This window comes from Eptatretus burgeri, chromosome 3, assembly GCF_056783735.1.
Source record: "Eptatretus burgeri isolate ZD-2024b chromosome 3, Ebu_testis_v1, whole genome shotgun sequence".
Lineage (NCBI taxonomy): Eukaryota > Metazoa > Chordata > Myxini > Myxiniformes > Myxinidae > Eptatretus > Eptatretus burgeri.
In genome coordinates this window covers 4361207-4380947 of record NC_140963.1, presented here as the reverse complement: position 1 = coordinate 4380947, position 19741 = coordinate 4361207, and the positions used below count along the sequence as shown (strand labels likewise).

Here is a 19741-nt window from a genome sequence, read left to right as displayed (position 1 = left end):
AGTTGTGAGAGAAATTAATAAAAAATACATGAATAAAAAGCAACATGGAAAATAAAATCTGTACTATTTCAAAGAATAAACAAGTTTGACCATAATAAACTGTATGCACACAGTACGGTACACAAAGGTGTGAGTCCACCTTAATCACCAAACTACATGAATTCACAAAACTATATTTAGCAGAAACCCATTATCTAAACTACACAAGTTCAGGTGTGGCAACCTCCCAAGTTGGAGGTATTGAGTGAGTTGTGAAACATCACCTTTCCATTGTTTATCTTTTACACACTTTTAAAATCGATTCCCTCAATAATAATCAATGCATTGACCTCTTTACACACTTTGCCAAGTCTGTATTTGTTTACAATTGCCAGCGCCACCTTTTTCCTAAAATCTGACAATTAGTGTGTGGAGGTCATTTGAGGAACTCTAAACAAATTGATATACTACAAACTTGAATACATCGATACAAATGATCCCCCATTCCTTTCCTTCCTCGATTGTTCAACACTCACATTTGATTTTTCTGTACCTCCATTTTTATATAATACATATGTTTTTCTTCATTCTCGAATAACAATGGGGTACAAAAGTTTGAGATAAGTATTGAATACATTAAATTAGATGTGATTTTTAAAAAGTTATTATAATATGAAACCAAAAGCACTTTCTTGGGATTTCCTTGAACTCTTCACAATATATTAACACTTATTATAACAGGAAAACTCAAATCTGGCGTGATGTATATAATCAACAATCAGTGTGACCCCCTTTTACCTGGATAACTGCCTCAACTCCAATTGGGATTGATTTTATTAATTTCTGGATCTTGGTTAAGTCAATCTTTCCCCAACAGTGTCGTTATGCACTCCAGAGCATAGTCAGACTGCTCACACACATTTTATCTTTCTCCCAAATGTATTGACCTTTCAATTTTTTCTGTTAAGACAAAGTTTCAGTTAACAAGTAAAATAAATGAAAAGATATATTAAATAATATGAAAAATTGCTGTTTGACAAAGCTTGCCATTGATTTCGGTGAATCTTGACCCAGCTATAAACTTTCATCCCAGTGTTTCACAGGCAGGGTGATTCAATGATGTGCGTGCCGTCCCTCAGATTCACATTAAACTGGATGTCACGTCTACTGACATCAGTTGGTGAACCTTAATCCTACGGTGTCCTTTGCTAAGAGTGGGTGAGGTATTGCTGGAAAATTCAAAATTCCTACCCGAACCAAAAGAGTGCATTGTAGAGGGGGCACGGCCGCTGAGCTTGTGCTGCATACGAACGAAGAAGAATAATTGATTTAGATGGACTCAGACTTTTGCGTCCTACTGCATAGTTCATTATAATGTTCAAACTTGTTTATTCTTTACAGTAATCTAGATTTTATTTTCCATTTCGATTTTTATTACAATTTCCTGCAAAGCAAATATTCTTAATGCTTGAACTTCCATTTCAGCAGACGAAATAGTTATATTCACATGCAAAGTTAAACGAACTCTGCTTGAACAGCTTTTTCAACTGAGTTGTACTCCAAAATGAAACAAATGATTGTCAGTACAAGCCAATTGTGAACTTGTGACGACTGACCTATACTGCTGTCCTTGAAATGAAATATAACATTTCAATTTCATGGAATCTTTTGTTTCCTTCTCAGTCGTGTGTCACAGAGAGTTGATATTCTTGGTTGTCTGAGCAAGCGATGACATTTGTACTTTTTGGGCACTTTGCCTGTCCTAGATAATCAGCACTGTGTCCCACAGGCTGGCATAGTGTCATAGCGCAGCCAAGTAGTGCTGAATGTCATGCGCTTTTGTAAGGTACGCAGTCATTTTCTATCAGCCTCTAATTTAAAGGCACAAAATGCATCCATTCTCATTGAGGCAGAACAAATGCCTGTAACATCGGATGGTGAATAAAACCAGAAAGAGAGCTAGCTAATGAAATGTACGCAAGCACGAGAATATGCTCCTATGTGTAGGGCGAGCATGGACAGCCCGACTCTGTAAATGCACTGATAATCTCTTTTCACTCACCTCCAATGGAATGTTAAAACCTCAGGGTTTGCTATTCTGTAGAGATTCTTTCTGTTGCCATGGAGAACTTTATTTTCTCTGTCAAAGTTACTCTGCCAGAAAGAGAACTTGTGCATTACTGAGCCCACGGCCTTTTGTTCACGGGGCATGGGAACAGCGCGACGATGATTTAAGCTGCCCTGGCTGCTTGGGACGAGAGCAGAGTCCACGCTGGTTCAGCCATTCATGTGCAGATCATTGTGCTTTGACTCATCGAGTGGCTCGGAGTGCCTTTTATTTGGTCTACCACATAAGGGATTTCTTTCTCCTTCCACATTTTTTTTCCTTCTGCCAGTAAGAAAGGTGAATCCAGGATTTCTGTTTTGCCATTACTTGGGGTAAAATGGATTCCAAAGCCATGGGTTAACATCGAAACGAATCCCATTCAGCAGATGCGGTTCTGGATAGTGAGAGTGCCTTGGCAATACTCCGTCCTTTTCCAACGTCCAGTCATTTGGACCAGGATTCCCCGTTAATGGCTTCGCAAACACATAACCTGTTAGCACAAATCTCATAAATGAAAAGCCTTTTTCAGGCATAATCCCATAATGGTCATTGGTTATCCACTACAATGCTTTGTAGCTTTGACTAATGACACCTGCCGAGCTGCCTGCTGTTTATCAGCTTAAGGTGTCATCTGCGAAAGGCCTCACGTGCTCCAAGACATGGCACATATCTATTTAAGGTCACAAATGAAATGACGTCTCAGGTATTTCCATGACCATGTTATAAAACGACGTTTGCAGCGGTTTTGAATGTCCTTTGCAACTTCGAATTGTGCAAATCGATGTGAATTGAGTGATGCTTTCACATTAATTCTCTGCCAGGAACTACGATCGGAGATTGAGCTTGAGGTCATGGAGCAACTGGAAGGTGTGAAGTTGTCGTTCACTGCATTGTGCCACAACGGCACTGTGAACCCGGGGCAGAAAAGATGCACCAACGTGAAGGAAGGTGACAAGGTGAGAAGATTCGAGTGGAGAAGCCTGCTCGGTGCTGCAAACACATAGTCCGGTCGCCTGAACTGCTGACATTTCCTGTTGTGCCCTGTAGGTTTAGAAGCCAGCTGCTTGGAAAGTTGCAGGAAATGGAAACTGTGGTTTTAAGCTTAGGTACGACAGATCGATATGGTTTTTGCTCTGCTGGTACACTATGATAGGGTAGAACAGCATTTCGACTTTTTATATGGCCAGATAAGGTTGGATGAATACGAGATCGTTTGCGACATCTGTCCAGATGAACACCACCAAAACCTGCCATCTTCCCTTGGTCCATCTCATTAGTTATTACAACAAAGACCTCACATCACAAACAGAATGTCAAACTGATCAACGTATGTTCTGTATTACAATGAGTGTTACTGGGAACTTCAATGCAGGGCAGGAAGAGGCCATTAGGCCGATCAAGCCTGTAAGAATCCTGCCAATACCCGAGTATCCCCTTATCCCCACCGCTTCCACATACGTATCTAACTTGCATTAAAATCTATCTCGTGTTTCTGCTGCCACAGCAGGGAAGAATATGGGTTGAAAAGATGACTAGTATCAGGCAAGGTAAAATACGGTAAGTGAAGAAGTTAGGAGGGCTCACCAAAATGTTCTACATCGGAATCCGATGGGATTACTCTGGAATGCTTTCGATCCTTTGGGATATTTTATGGGATTCCGAGCGGACATTTTGGTAAGAATGGATAAACTGAGCTCTGTATTCAGGACGGTATGGTTGTTTCACCTTTTGTTTCATGGATTTGAACACTTAGATTTGCATGGAGCACGTATCATATCATGGAGAAGTTTTCAGTTTCTTTATTTATTTTTCAGAATTTTATTTCTTCTCAGTCATTGCGGCAATTCCCACATGGGGAAGGGAATTTGGTGGTTAGTTGGACACAACGAAAACTAAAGTTACTTTTACTCTTTGTAAATGTTTCTGTGCCAACCTTAGTTTTTGGGGCTCATGTCGAAAGTGTTTCACCAGCTTCCTTATTCCTTAAAATACACCTTTTGAAGGCGCTTTATCATGGCCAGGCACCATGCTTTACAAACCATATGATCGTACATGGAAACCATACTGTGATCTCCAAAGATAATGGGTCACGATGGCACAACGTGCATTGTTGCCCATGAACATGTGCTGAACACAGGGGGGAGGGAAGAAATATTATATATATATATATATATATATATATATATATATATATATATATATATATATATATATATATACATATATACATATACATTCAGGATACAACTCGACACAGTAATCAAATTGTAATTGTATTATTTTATGGTTTTTTTGGCCTATATGCAGATTTTTTTTTTCCATTAATATAATTATTTAGTTCCATGGAATTAGCCGAATCTGTCCTGCTGTGCCACGCTCTGTGATGATTTTTCTGAAATCACTTTAGTCTTTTTAGACCGATTTTACTGCCTTTTTTTTTTTCAGTGTTTTGTGTTATATCCCACTCCATATCCATAATTATCGAATAAAGCCAGCGGCTGACAGTTTCGGTACACCCTAATGAGCGGGATATCGCTGGCAGGACATCAAAAACAATGTACGTCCCCTATTCTCTGTTTGTAAAATAGGTTTTTCGTAAACCGATAATGAGTTCTTTGTATTTTCCCCTAACTTCACTGAGATCTATCCAAATGATCCTCAAATCATGGTGTTAATGGAAATTGGACTTCCCCTCCTCGTTCCTGACCCCATGTAACATTGTGACATGCATGCTCTGAAAATGAACAGTCTTCCGAGTGGACAACTCGAGCAAATCGGACTGCACGGTGCATCTCGGAGCTGACTGTGCTCGGGGAAGACACCGATCCCATTTTTCATTCAAACAGATACCTCCTTTCACCAGAGTGGAAAAAAAAAAACATGCAAATCGTTTGACCGTGCTACATTTCCTGAGTTAACTCTGAATTCATTTCTTGTCACATTTTCTGTTATTACTCACGTATTAGATTTTCCTTTCATTCGCAATGACGACGACCAGCTTGACAATCTCTACAGAGCACAGTGCACCCCGTAAGCCTCACACAGAGGACCGTCGTAAGATATGTCCATCCACTCTGCCAGCATACCCATGTGGATGTTAAACAGCTCACGGGAACGCTTTAACAGGATTCGCCATTATGTGTTGGTGTCTGGCTCGAATTCCAAATCCCTGCGTCCTTGTTTTGTAGCATTTTGTCTCTACTCATTAGCTGCACCAGCGAAAGTGGACCGATGTTAAGTTTTCACCCCTGTCTGTCCGTTTGCCTGTCTGTGAGCAGGATATCTCAAGAAGTTATGGGTGCTTTCGGATAGAACTTGGCGGACAGATTGGGTGCGTAACAGGAGCAAATCGATTCGGTTTTGGTGAAGATCCAGATCTGGATATGAGAATATTTAAATGTTTTTAAGTGATTCTTCACCATTGGAGAGATAGTGTCAACAACCATATATAACATGACATCTCGAAAATAAATAAATAAATAAATAAATAAATAAATAAATAAATAAATAAATAAAACTATGCAGGTGACAAGAACAAGTCGATTCGATTTTGATTCGGGTCCGGATTCAGATCCAACCTATGAGTGGGATACAAAATGTAAACTGTTCAGCTTGGCGGAGGTGTGCGCTCTCCCGAGTGCCGATGTCGGTCTCACTGTCATTCCTACCGAAGTAATCAAGAAATTGAAAGTGTTAAAATAGTGATAGTGCAGTGTCTCACCATTCCATTTCCCTCACCCCTCGCCTACAGGTGACCTTCAACGTGACCGTTGAGTTAACGGAGTGCCTCGATGCCCCACAGCAGATTACATTGAAACCTGTCGGATTACACGACACCCTACACCTTGAGCTTTCATCTGTGTGCAACTGCGAGTGTGCGTCGAACAGTGAACCTGCGAGTCCTCGTTGCTCAAATGGCCACGGAACATGGGTGTGCGGAATCTGTTCTTGTGTGCCGGGATATTTTGGACCACGATGTGAGTGCAGTTCTGAGATGAAAAGCGAAGCAGACTCGACAAACTGCCGTCCTGATGAAGGGCAAGGTGCGGAGTGTTCTGGTCGTGGTGAATGCGTGTGCGGCTCATGTAATTGCTACGACAGTGATTACGGCCGAGTGTACGGGCAGCACTGCGAGTGTGACAACTTCTCCTGCGTTCACCATGGTGGCCACTTATGTTCTGGTAAGTTCTGCAGATGCGTGCAGTTAACAGCACGTCATCTTGATTCAGAATGTCACTGCTGTACACTTGAAATTCCACAATGTAACTCTGCCTAAAGCATGCCAAACTACCAGGCAGAACAGTTAGCTTATTGTCTTCAAGCTTGGGCATCGATGCCTTTGGCATCAGTCTTCCCCTTTAATTGACTACCTTTCTCATGGACAGCAAGGAAGTCGTTTGTGTGTTTCGGTATTTATGACGCAACTGCACGCTGGGATACATAGAATAAACTCTTGCTGAAACACGTCAGTTTAATGGGTTTAAAAGATGCTCAGAACAGATTTCATGGAATAACAAATGAATAAAGGATGAATACACTTCAATTGGTTGTAAAGATTGGATGACAGAGGAGAGGAAGCTCAGGAACAAAGACCATGGCATGTCAGGATGGCCTACCGAGAGGTATGCACGCTCGACTCTGAGCTGTCGGGCCTGGGTTCGAATCTCTTCCCAGATTTAAACTGTCACCCTGGTGTTTCGCAGCTTGGGCGAAGCATCCATGTGTGCGTTTGTGCCATCCCACAGATGGATATTAAGCCAGGCATCCTATCTGCCAGCTTTCGTGGGTAGACGCGAAAGGTCCCACAATGTCCTTCACGAAGAGTAGGCGAGCTATTGCCGGCACTGCTGCGTTCCCCAGCGATGATGCAGACTACCAGCCACATGCTGCATACGAAACAAATGAATGAACAAAAAGCATTTCTTTGGAGAAGTTATACACTTGATGATTTGCATAAATGGTATATTAAAGAAGGAGAAGCACAGTTTACTTAGATTGAAGAGGTCACCAGATGCTTGAAGCCCTCATTGGAGGAGTGGGATAGATCAGCTTGAGGAAGGCAGTTCCACATATGGGGAGAAGAGGAACAAAAGACTTGAGATGTGCAGTTAACAAAATCGTTTGAAGTTTAAACATGAAGGGGTTCGTTTGGTGAAACCTCTTCACCAAAATGGAAGAACACACACACGAAGTGTTGGGGGGTGTTGGGGAGTGTTGGGGAGTGTTGAGGGGTGTTGGGAGTGTTGGACGGTGTTGGGGGGTGTTGGGGGGTGTTGAGGGGTGTTGGGGGGTGTTGGGGGGTGTTGGGGGTGATGGGGACTGTTGGGAGTGTTGGACAGTGTTGAGGGGTGTTGAGGGGTGTTGAGGGGTGTTGGGGGTGTTGGACGGTGTTGGGGGTGTTGGGGAGTGTTGGGCGGTGTTGGGGAGTGTTGGGGAGTGTTGAGGGGTGTTGGGGAGTGTTGAGGGGTGTTGGGCGGTGTTGGGGAGTGTTGGGCGGTGTTGAGGGGTGTTGGGGAATGTTGGGGGGTGTTGGGCGGTGTGGGGGAGTGTGGGGGAGTGGTGGGAGTGTTGGACGGGGTTGGGGGTGTTGAGAAGTGTTGGGGAGTGTTGAGGGTGTTGGGGAGTGTTGAGAGGTGTTGAGCGGTGTTGGGCGGTGTTGAGGGGTGTTGGGGGTGTTGGGGGTGTTGGGGAGTGTTGAGGGGTGTTGAGGGGTGTTGGGGAGTGTTGAGGGTGTTGGGGAGTGTTGAGGGTGTTGGGGAGTGTTGAGGGTGTTGGGGAGTGTTGAGGGGTGTTGGGGAGTGTTGGGCGGTGTTGAGGGGTGTTGGGGGTGTTGGGGAATGTTGGGGTGTTGGGGGTGTTGGACGGTGTTGGGGAGTGTTGGGGAGTGTTGAGGGGTGTTGGGGAGTGTTGAGAGGTGTTGAGCGGTGTTGGGCGGTGTTGAGGGGTGTTGGGGGTGTTGGGGAGTGTTGAGGGGTGTTGAGGAGTGTTGAGGGGTGTTGAGGGTGTTGGGGAGTGTTGGGGAGTGTTGGGCGGTGTTGGGGGGCGTTGGGGAGTGTTGGGCGGTGTTGGGGGGCGTTGGGGAGCGTTGGGGAGTGTTGAGGGTGTTGGGGAGTGTTGGGGAGTGTTGGGCGGTGTTGGGGGCGTTGGGGAGTGTTGGGGAGTGTTGAGGGTGTTGGGGAGTGTTGGGGAGTGTTGAGGGGTGTTGGGGAGTGTTGGGCGGTGTTGAGGGGTGTTGGGGGTGTTGGAGGTGTTGGGGAATGTTTGGGGGGTGGGCACGCTGTGTAGATTTCCGATTATATCGGCATTTCTTCACCAATTGCCATTAAATTAGAAGATGTGAAAACAGTTTTTATTTTTTTATTCTGTTCTTTGCGCTGATTTGATGTACTTTTCATTTATCTATTTATTTATTTTTACAATAATGCCATGTTTAAAGGCTGTTCTAAAGTTAATGGACATGTGATGGTGTTGTGAAGAGTGCAGCAATTGGTGAAACTGAAGAAGGACAAAAGTACATTCGTCCTATAACAGCTCTTAATTCAGCTTCAGATGAAGGAGAAGTCGATGGACAAGTGTGTCGATATCTTTTCTTATGCCTTGTGAGCCACCGTGCCCGTTCTTAACAGACACTAGCCAGGAAGAACCATCAGCAAAAGCTTTAGGCTATGAAGAAATCAAACATCCTGGCTTACTGTGAGCATATTTACATTGAGAAATCCTGAACCTTTCACAGAAGTAACGAATCATACAGCACGTGGAGATTTATCGGAATCTACCACCTTCTCGTTCTAATATGTTAGGTGCGAACCACAAAATTTCAGTTGCTGAAGCCGGTGAATCACATCAAAAGAGAGAAAGAAAAATAATCATTTCCTTCTGTTGACTTCCTGCTGTGGTGTGCCGCAAGCTTGCTTCTGATACTGCAGTACTTGAGCAGTTGACCTTCCGAACACACGAGCTACTCGAGCACACTGTTCGAGTGGACGTTTTATGGAGATTCTCCCTATTTAAATCTATCTTCTATCACGTATTACCATTGACGAAGAAAAGCATTTTTGTTTCTTCACCGAATTGAGGATCATGGAAGACAAAGGCGATGGAAGGTCGAAAGGCAAGAAACTCGACAGTGGGGTAGAAGTGCAGCAGTTGGTTGGACACAATAAGTAAAGGATTGAATGAACAGGAAAGAAGAAGAGAGAAGGAAGGAAGGAAACACAGTAACCTGTTGGGATAGGTAGAGTTAATTGTGTGAGAATGAAATATTGGGAGGAAGGATGGCGAAGGACATGAGATGGTCGTGCACTACCTGCTTGAATCCGTCAGTGGAAGAGTGGGAAGGAAGGGCCTCACAAGAAGGCAGTTCCACACATGGGAGAAAAGAGGACAAGAAGAGTTGAGGTGTGCGGTCCAACAAACATTTTTGAAGTTTAAACATGAAGGGGTTGCTGGACGAACGCATACCGTACTGGAGTTGCTGGGGAATGTTGGAGGGCCGACAGAGCAGAGGGAAATAAATTGAAGGAGAGGTGCGAAGAAAACAGAGGCATGTTCCATTTATCAGATGAACATCGAATTATTTCCCAATCAGCAAAGAGTAACAAAGCTTCTGGGTACACACGAGGAAGAGCAATGGCCGAAATCTCTGTGCGAGAAGCAAGAGGTAATGTAATGAATCTACAGAAAATAAGAAAGATGAGCACGAGTTGGCTTTCTATGTCGCAAGAATATGGCATGGTGGAAAGTAGATACAATAGCAAGGTAAGCAGCCACCAATGACATCGCACGCATATACCCCCACAAGATGCACGGTTACCGCCACACGACGTCATACATACCGGAACACAATCAACACCTGCTCGTCCACAAAGCACATGACCACCATGCCAGCACAGTACCTGTACACCACACAGGTAACTTGGAAATGAAGGGACAGCAACACAGTGCTCCGTCCCCCAAAAGTGCATGAGAAAGGGATTTCTCACATCACTGCTCACGTTCATCCATACATAATACTAGATCACACTGGCTGTGGTGTAAGAAACAGCAAAATTCCCGTGATGATGGCATGGCTTTTAAGCCGTCACCCTAAAAAATTCCAAACTTTGGCACGTGGCCAGAAAAGAGCTGCAAACCGGATACAAAATGGCTGCCATATGATGGTGTTGCTGGTGGAAGTTCGTAAACCACAAATGAAATCTCACCTGAGGCCAAGTCTACTCTTTCTTATTTGTTTCTAATTAGTGGAGAAGAGCTTAATATGAATTGTTCGCTGGCTGTGGACTCTTCCTGAACAATTGATAATCACAACCGCCTTAAGTGTGTGTGTGTGTGTGTGTGTGTGTGTGTGTGTGTGTGTGTGTGTGTGTGTGTGTGTGTGTGTGTGTGTGTGTGTGTGTGTGTGTGTGTGTGTGTATGTGTATATATATATATGTATATGTATGTATGTATATATATATATATATATATATATATATATATATATATATATATATATATATATATATATATACATATATATATATATATATATATACACACACATATACATATACATACATCACACCTGGCTGTTTTGGTGAGCATCGCCATGGATTGCCTGACATGGTAAAACCACATAAACCGCAAAGAACAACCGTCCGTCTGCCACCCAGATGATTGTTCCCGCTAATGCAAACCATTCAACCAGAAAGCACGCATTCTGGCCCTTCGGGGTTAGGATATGCGTGTTTGTTTGACCATGTGCTTCAGCCTTTGGGCTGAGCGGTATGTGTGTGCCAACGGGACAGTCTTGCTGGGCTGTGTACTTTGGCCATGGGGTCAAGGTGTACATCCATCCCAAGCTGTTTAAATGCTTCGATTTTTAAAACCTTTTTTGTGTAAAAAGGCACCTTCAAAAAAGGTAAATTAGACCAAAATCGAGATAGGTGGCTCTGTTTGATATTTAACTGATGTTGACCATGTAATCTTTGTTTGTTTGACGGAGTCACCGTGCTGAGGCCTCCGGATTGGAGGTGATGCTTTGGTGTGGGAAAAAAAATCTCTTTACCACTTCCAATTGGTCTCAAGTGGTTCCATGTAAAACACTCTAATACATGCCATAAATGCAAGAGATTCCAAAACGATGCAAACATTCAACTGTCGTATCAGTTTCACCACTCGCTTTCCAATAACATGTTGGCAACCATTGTACAAGCTTGAAGGGCCTAATGGCCTCCTCCCGCATTGAGGTTCCTGGCAAGGAGACTGAATTACTGTAATTATTGTATAACGGATCACAAAATGTCCAAATTACAAGCACCCTCGCATCTGCAGCATTTGGAGCAGGACAGTCTCCCATATTATTAATCTAATTGTGATTCTCATCCTGCAATTGGGAAGAGGAATGAACCATACAGGCCGAGTAGGAAATGGCAACCAGTTTGTGGGTTAGCAGGATGAGTTTGACAATTAACAATAATTGTAAAATGTTTTTTGTAATTTTTTTTGTTGTTGTTGCATAACTTGCGTTATTAGAGTTGCAGCTGGGCGACAATTTATTGACACCTGCTGTTGACTTGAATGTGGTTGTTGTTGTTGTTGTTGATAGTGATTTTTGTAATTGCTTTTTAAACGTTATTTCGATTCTGTCTCAAAATATCAATTACTCTCTTGATCTGGCAATGGGTTAACACCCAAAACCGAATCGGAATCGTCCAGTCTGCTTATCCTTACTTTATACTGAGGTTATCAATTAGCATATCCCAATCAAAATCACATTGATTTCATCCATTTATCTCAGAATACGTTGACTGGAGATGTTTTTCAGTCCAAAATCGGTCCAGGTGTCGTGATACTCAATGGTGCTTCACATTGCCCTCAGGTCAATGCTGATTTTAACACTTCTGTTCTTCGTATTTTCAGTTGGTTACACTGTCTGATGAAATGTGCTTCGGCAGGTCATGGAGACTGTGATTGTGGTACTTGCCACTGTCATGTTGGATGGAGCGGTGAAAATTGCAACTGCAGCACTGACATAACGGGCTGCTTGGATAGCGGAGGCTCGTTGTGCAGCTCCCGTGGGCAGTGTGTGTGTGGCAAGTGCTCTTGCAAATCGGGAGCATTTGGCTCGGAGTGCGAGATATGTCCTACTTGCGATGATCCCTGCTCAGCACAACGGTACTGCCCTTCTATTCCCTACCTGTTCTACCCACCTCAAACACTCATGAGACCCACCCTCGAACCACCTTATTTTAGACTTCTGTTTCACCTTTTCCCCATTTGAAAGTTCCCAAGAGTGTGTGACATTCATGATATAAGCTACCCTATAGTTCTGTATACATCATGAAGATGTGGGTGTGACGAAACGGGGTCAAAAAGTTTTGCCCCCTCAACCATGAAATTAAACTTAGCACATCATTTTACCCTTTTTTTTCACAAAGTTTCTGGTCAGTGCCACAGGGTATTCCCAGAAATGTGTTTCCCGATTCCATTGGAATATCAATGGTATTCATTTTAACTTGGCCACATTATAAGAATCTGCATGCACAAATGGATATTGAATAGCTTTTAAATAAAAATTTATACCAGGTATTCTTCACAGAGGTGTAAACTACCAAAGATACATATTTGGTTGATCACGTTATTACATTCACCACTGAAGGTGGAAGGAGGTGATGTTTTCACCCCTGTCTGTTTATCTGGCTGTTACTTGTGAAAATCTAAGATTTTCAGGTCACTGAATTCAACCACTAATTATTTTTGAGGTCAACATTGGCCAAAAGGTCACCAAAGGCCAAATTTCTAAAATTGTCAATTTTCATCCGATTCACTTGAAATTTAAAGATGATTTGCATATTTGGTCATTTAATTCAACCACCAATTATTTTTGAGGTCAAATTTGTTTTACGGATTTTGTAAGTGTCGTGCACTGCATGACTTCTTCTTGTTTGTTTGTTTGTTTGTTTGTTTGTTTGTTTGTTTGTAAACAGGTTATCTCAAAAAGTTTGAGCCAGATTTTGACAAAATTTTGTGGAGAGCTCGTGTATGTGACACCGACGAAATGATTAGATTTTGATTAAGATCCGAATCCAGATCTGTGAATTGTTTTAAGTGATTCTTCACCATTGAGAGATCGGGCCAAACCAATATATAACAAGATATCTCAAAAAGTTGCGGACGGATTCGGATAAAACTTGTTGGACATGTTGGGTGTGTGACCACGATTAATTGATCGATTTTGGTGAAGGTCCGAACCCGGATCGAGTTCCGAGAATTTTTAAAGTGGTTCTTCACCATTGAGAGATGGGGCTCAAAAATGATATGTCGCACGATATTTCAAAAATGTATTGGGCCAGATATGTTTTCGTGGATCAGGCATTACGGGGCGGAGGTATGCACTCCACTGAGTGCCCTTTGAGTTTAATATATTTTAGTTTAATATTTTAATATATTGCAGCCAATAGTTGATACAATATTGCTTTGCTGTTACTGGTGGGTCAGACTGACAGTATGGCTGAGTTGTGTGCACACTCGGCCCTGAGTTGTCTAGCCTGGGTTTGAATCCCAACCCAGCAATAAACTGTCATCCTGGTGTTTCACAGGCCGGTTGAATCATCAGTGTGTGCCATCCCTCAGATGGATGTTAAATTGGGAATCCCGTCTGCCGGTATTAGATGGTGGATGTTAAAGATCCCACGGTGTTCTTTGTGAAGAGTAGGTGAGCTATGTCCGGCACCCTGGCCAAATTACAAATTCCTGCCCTGGCCTATAGGGGGTACTGCATCAGTGGCACTGCTGCGCCCCCAGCAAATAATGCTACCTGCAGCCATGTACAGCACAGAAAGGAAGATGATGAAGAAGAGAAGGAGCACTGAAGGGTTGATGAAAATTGTCTGATGCAAGCAGTCACACCCCCATACAATCCAGCGGTCACAGCTGTGAGAAGAGGCATTGTGTGTTGGTGTGGTCATCAGAAAGCAAAATACTACTCAAAAGCAATGTCTAATATTTTGGGAATTATTGAATAACAAGAAGAAATATTAATATTAATAATAACAATAATAATAAATAGAGGTGCTATGCTTTTATACCTGCGAGCAGTTATGACCGATACCATGCCGCTCCGCTTTGATACAAACCCGCTTCGATCGGACACCTGACCCACAACGTCCTCTTCATCCAGAGAAAACATTTAATTTTTCCCTTCAATCCAATATACCCCCCAAACCACGTGACTGATCATATATTTGTCATCACCTGCCTCCTCCACCCCATCCCTTCCTCCTCCCACCCCTTACCCTGCCTCCTCCAACCCCACCCCTTACCCTGCCTTCTCCCACCCCAACTCTTCCCCTTCCCCTCCTTCCGTTAGTTACCAAGTGTAACAGCTTGTGTTCAGTTTCACGTTTCTTGTAGAGAGCTCGCCAAGTGGCTTAAGCACTCAAGCTCACACTCCATTCAAAACGGTTGATCAGGAACAGCTGGCTATCTTGACAAGCGCTAGCTCGTGACTTGGTGACGTGACACACCCCCGGACATGTGGACTTGGACAGCATACCGTGCATCCAAAACGCCGCCAAAAGGACAGTTTTTAATTGAAGATGTCAGATATTAATCATGATGATTTTTGTTGCAATGAAAGCGTACCTTGGTCAATTTCAGTGCATTGTATTCGTTTATAAAATGTACATAAACTCTGACATGAGGCTCTCGGCAATTAGCCTCCCGACTAATTAATTACGATGCAGGTATGTCACGACGAATCCGGTGTAAATGTTCATTCACTTCACACAACATGCGTATGACGTATCTATCAGTTTGTTTATAAACTATTAAAAGTCTGGCGAAAACATAAAGTATTTTTCGTGAAAGATTACGATTTTCTTTCCTCTACATAATATGACGATTAATGTACCTTCACTGGGCGGTGGATATTAGACCGCTGCCGTGATCGTTGGAAAAACACATGCATTACCTGGTGTGAGTTGGCATCGAATGTTCCTTCATTTCCTCAAAACAGTACCTTCATTTTATGAGACAAGACGCGTTGTTCAGTCTTCAAATGTACACGATGCCTCTAAAACATGCTGAGCTCTGTGAAGAGAAAAACATGGGCGCAATTTGTGGGCGGCTGGAGGGAAAGGTGTGGCCGAGCTAAAAGGCGGTGCTTGTGACGTTTGCGGAGAGGAGGGAAGGCGTGGCCTGCAGAATGGGTGGACCTTATGACCCACCCACCCACAGACACGAACAGCTCGATACAGTACTCGTGGGGTGTGCTTACGCATTGTGTAAGCATACAAACCGTGTTTCCCCATTGTCTCGGGTCGCTCACCTGCATTTGATTTTTCATTTATTTATTTTCATTTATCTTTTTCTTTTTTTTTATATTTCCATTTACAGATACTTTCCGATCGTTCTGTGATTTTTTTTTTCCTGGTGTATCGGCTTCGATGTCCGTCGGCACACAAAATCACCATGCTTCCCCATTGTCTCAGCAAATTGTAATACCCTCTGCCACCCTCCCCCACCCCCCCCCCCGCCTCCAACACCCCCGTGTGAGGCCTCAGCCACATAGCCTATGTTACCCCCCACACAAAGTATTTGTACCTCGAGTTTGGAGACTGCAACTTAAAAGATGTGGCCGTTTATCAGGAACAAATAAAGATAGATAGATGGATAGAAAATGCCGTGTATATATATATATATATATATATATATATATATATATATATATATATATATATATATATATATATATATATATACACACACACACACAAGATACGATTTATTGAGAATGATAAAATAATTATTTATCTGAAACCGAATAACCTATCAAAACTGGACTTTGCACTTATGATCCACTACCCTTGCTGGATATATTTTATTTAACAATGACGTCATCAGTCACGTGGCTTGGCAGCCACATTGGTTTCACAGAAAATATGAAAAAAGAAAATATTTTCAAAACCACTGTAGCGATCCATTTGAAACTTTGCAGTTATGATCCACTCCCCTTGCTCCATATAATGTGATGTGTTTCACATCGATACTTTCAGCCGTTTTGGAGAAAATGGTTTTTTAAGTTCGAATTTTCAAATGAACATGGCTGCCAAACTACGTGACCATACGGCATTGAAAATTTGCACTCTGCCCATCATGATATAGCGGATCACGTGTGTGAAGTTTTGTTTTGATAGGATAAGGTTCATTTATCTATCCAGTATAGCTGTAACACCACGTGACCTATGACGTCATCATTTTCCCACTGTATGTAGCAATGGTGTTCGATGATATTTGGTAAATCTTGCTTCTATCAGATAAGCGAAGCGGTTCCAGAGAAAACATTATTTAATATTTTTCTTCAATCCAATATGGCCGCCGAACCACATGACCTATCAGTTATTTTTTATCACCCTAGTATCCCCAAGTCATAGGGAGCATGTCTGTGACATTTCCTCTGAATTTGTCCATTTGTTCTGTAGAAGAAGATTTTGAAGGTTTTCAGGTAAATCCAAGATGGCTGCCAGACCATATGAACTATGACATCATAATTATCAAACTTTATTCAGCATGATGAGTCGTTCATTTGTGTGCAGTTTCACTTTGATCTGTAAAGTGATTCTGGAGAAGATTTTTTAAATTATTTAAAACATGGCTGCCAAACCACGTGACAGATGACATCATAAATTTCATAACTTCATTTCTATTTGGTCATAGATTATGTGTATGAAGTTTCAGATTTTTTTTCGGACAAGGATATCAAGTAAATCAGTTTTGGCTGCTCTACCACTTCACCTATTACATCATTAAAAGGACCTTATTCCCCATTGGCAGTTGTACATGTGATGTGCTAAGTTTCAAATTTTTCTGATCAGCGGTTTCAGAGATATCTTTTTATTTTGTTTGTTTCATCCATGATGGCTGCCATGCCACACAACCTATGATGTTATACTTATCACTAAATATTCTCCATGAGGGGTCACTCCTACCCTGAAAATGTTGTATCAATCGGACAAGCGTTTGCTGAGAAAAAAAAATGTTGAAGAAATAATCGAGCAAAAAAAAGCCAAAAAAGGGACAGAACAGAAACAATAGGGTATAATCTTCTGCACTTTATAAATGTTTCATCACAGGAAAATACAAGGAAGGATTACTTTGAAGGAGTATTTTATAACTACTTCAATCGTTATATTTTTAAAATCACTATCGATTATGGCATCGACAGAATGCTGCTTGCCGGCAGGGCATTGCATCCCTCAGATGGATATTAAGCCGGGTGTCCCAGCTGCGAGCAAAAGTTAGTGTTTCAACAAAGATCAGGCGTGTGATAACTGGTACCTTGATCCAATTCCAAATTCCTGCGAGCTCAAGTCTAATGTTCGGCTGCACCAGGCATTGCATAAAAGACTTGAGCCAAAAGTACGAACATGCTCCGTGAGCTACTGACCATGATTTTATAGGGAAGAGAGAGACAGAGACAGAGAGACAGACAGACAGACAGACTTAATGCTGAGTGTCAAAAGGGATGTCATAAAATCTGTAGCTTTTCAGAGTTCATTTGTATCACTTTACCATTCATTTTTCTAATGACCCAATGTTTTAAAGGACCATATGTAAGTTCATTGGAATGGCACTCGGTAGAGCACATCCCTCCCCTAGGCTGATCCGTTTACATCTTGTATCCCACTGACAGGTCAGATCTGAATCCAGACCTCAACTAAGGTCTTAACTTGTTCTCGTCACCTCCCCAACTCATCCATCTAGTTTTGTCATAACTCTACCACAACTTTTTGAGATAGTATGATATATATGTCTCTTCACGGTGAAGAATCACTGAAATTTTTTTTTGTAATTCTTGGATCCAGATCCAGATCTAGATCTTCACCAAAATCGAATCAATTCGTCCTTGTCACACACCCAAGTTGTCCACCAAGTGTCCTCCGAATCTGTCTGTAATTTTTCGAGATATCCTTGTCACAGACAAACTCTGGTGAAAACATAACGAGTGTCTATCTCCGGTGGCAGAGGTAACAAAACGTTGCATGTGATTTCAACAGAGGGATACATTTGACTTGGCAACCGAGGATTTATGAGAATGATGTCGGGCAACGCGTGTCGCTCGACTACGCACTCATCAGAACATGGGAGGAGGTTATAACATTCAGGAAGATTAACCTTTTTGGAAAAGAGAAATATAATATAGTAGAATTGACTTATCGTATTGTTTTGCGATCGTTGACTCAGTTCGAGTGATTCTGACTCAGTACTGCGTCTCACAATCCTTGGAAGGGTGAATCAAGTACTCAAACCCCACCAACAGACTGTATGAGGGTATAACACAAAGTTTAGAATATAGATTAAATTGAGAGGAAGGAAAGGAATGAGGGAAACAATAATTGCTAATAAAACCTAAAATTGACATTACATGGATGGGAAAAAGGATGAAAGTTGATGTGACGAGTTGGAATGCCTCAGAGTGGTGTCAGTTTCCGAATCGCTGCATCTCAGTTGAGTCACATCGATTGAAAACTGGATCGCAGAACAAAAACCCCATTCAGACATGTAGAACAACATGCTTCATGACAAGGAAAACACAAACGACCAACATTGAGACGCATGGAGTTCTTCTTCTGTTCACCTGGTCTCCAACAAGAATATAGTCTGTGGTTCCAACACACCTGGTTGTAATCTTCCTCGGTCGGCGTCAGAAATCAGAATGTGCTCGTGAGGTATGTCTTCATTATTTGTGTTTTAATTTAAAGGAACAAGTTTGGATTTATAAGCCGAGCAAGGTTTTCAGCCTCATTGCGTGTGTGTGTGTGTGTGTGTGTGTGTGTGTGTGTGTGTGTGTGTGTTTTGTAATGGATGTAAGGAAGTGGTGGGAGTAGGAAGTGGTAGGAGTGTGTGTTTAAATGTGAAATGTGTGCGACTCCAGTCCGGTGTGAAACAGTACTCTTGCTTCATGGAAACTCGTTCATTCGTTGCTTCATTGCTTGTTGTGTCCGATTGTGGCCATCTGTCCCAATGTCAGTTCATTGCACCATTACCTCTTGTCCACTCACTCTTCCATCTCTCGATCTTGTATCCTGACTGTAATTCACGGACCGGTGTTTGTTCGTTTATTTGTGTTTGTTTGGCACGCCACGTCTCCAGTTCTGGGCCGATTACATCCAGACTTGCTGCATCGGATCAGCATCACCCCAATTCGTGGACAGGGTTGTTTTTATCTTTGTCGGTGGTTTTGGGGGGTGAGGGGGGAAAGGAAGGGGTTCACAAGTTTTTTTTTGATAAATATGTATCGTGTAGCGCCGCCTCCAGATGGGACAAGGTATTAAAATCCCTACCGGTTCTGTTCTTGTGTGTGGTCGCTGTCATTTCTTGGAAGCGTGCCTGTGCCACTGATGCTGTGCTCCTCTACCAGTGCAGTGGTACTCATTTAGCCAACCTCGGAAGGATGACGGGCTGAGTCAACCGCACCTAGTGTTACTTCAGCAACCAACGGGGCTCAAACTCAAGACTCTGGGATCCTAAGCCAGCTGCCCAAACTGCTAAGCCAACAGCAGGCTTAAATCCCCACCAGTTACAGTAGAATATTCCTGTCCCCACATTCTCCAGTACAGTAAGGTGTTTGAATTATGTAGTGAGAGGTATTTTGAATTACATACTTCAATAAAG

The 19741-nt window shown here is 42.6% G+C and overlaps 2 protein-coding genes across 5 annotated transcripts in view; one reads left to right on the top strand and one right to left on the bottom strand.

Moving 5' to 3' along the window:
- LOC147029312 (integrin beta-6-like) overlaps nt 1-19741 on the top strand; it is a 137987-nt gene that overhangs the window by 85916 nt on the left and 32330 nt on the right. For both annotated transcript variants that reach the window (XM_085872270.1, XM_085872269.1), the window contains 3 exons: nt 2908-3042; nt 5838-6267; nt 12022-12241. In XM_085872270.1, coding sequence (XP_085728396.1) covers nt 2908-3042; nt 5838-6267; nt 12022-12241 — 785 coding nt within the window. The remainder of the gene's footprint in view (nt 1-2907; nt 3043-5837; nt 6268-12021; nt 12242-19741) is intronic.
- Nucleotides 6547-19741, bottom strand: part of LOC147029311 (uncharacterized) — a 55937-nt gene continuing 42742 nt past the window's right edge. For 2 of the 3 annotated variants that reach the window (XM_085872271.1, XM_085872272.1), the window contains 2 exons: nt 7077-7135; nt 6547-6972 (listed from right to left, as the gene is read on the bottom strand). The gene's annotated coding sequence lies outside the window, so the exon portion shown is untranslated. Of the gene's footprint in view, nt 6973-7076; nt 7136-12235; nt 14000-19741 lie in introns of those variants that run through there. The other variant, XM_085872273.1, reaches the window with a different exon arrangement.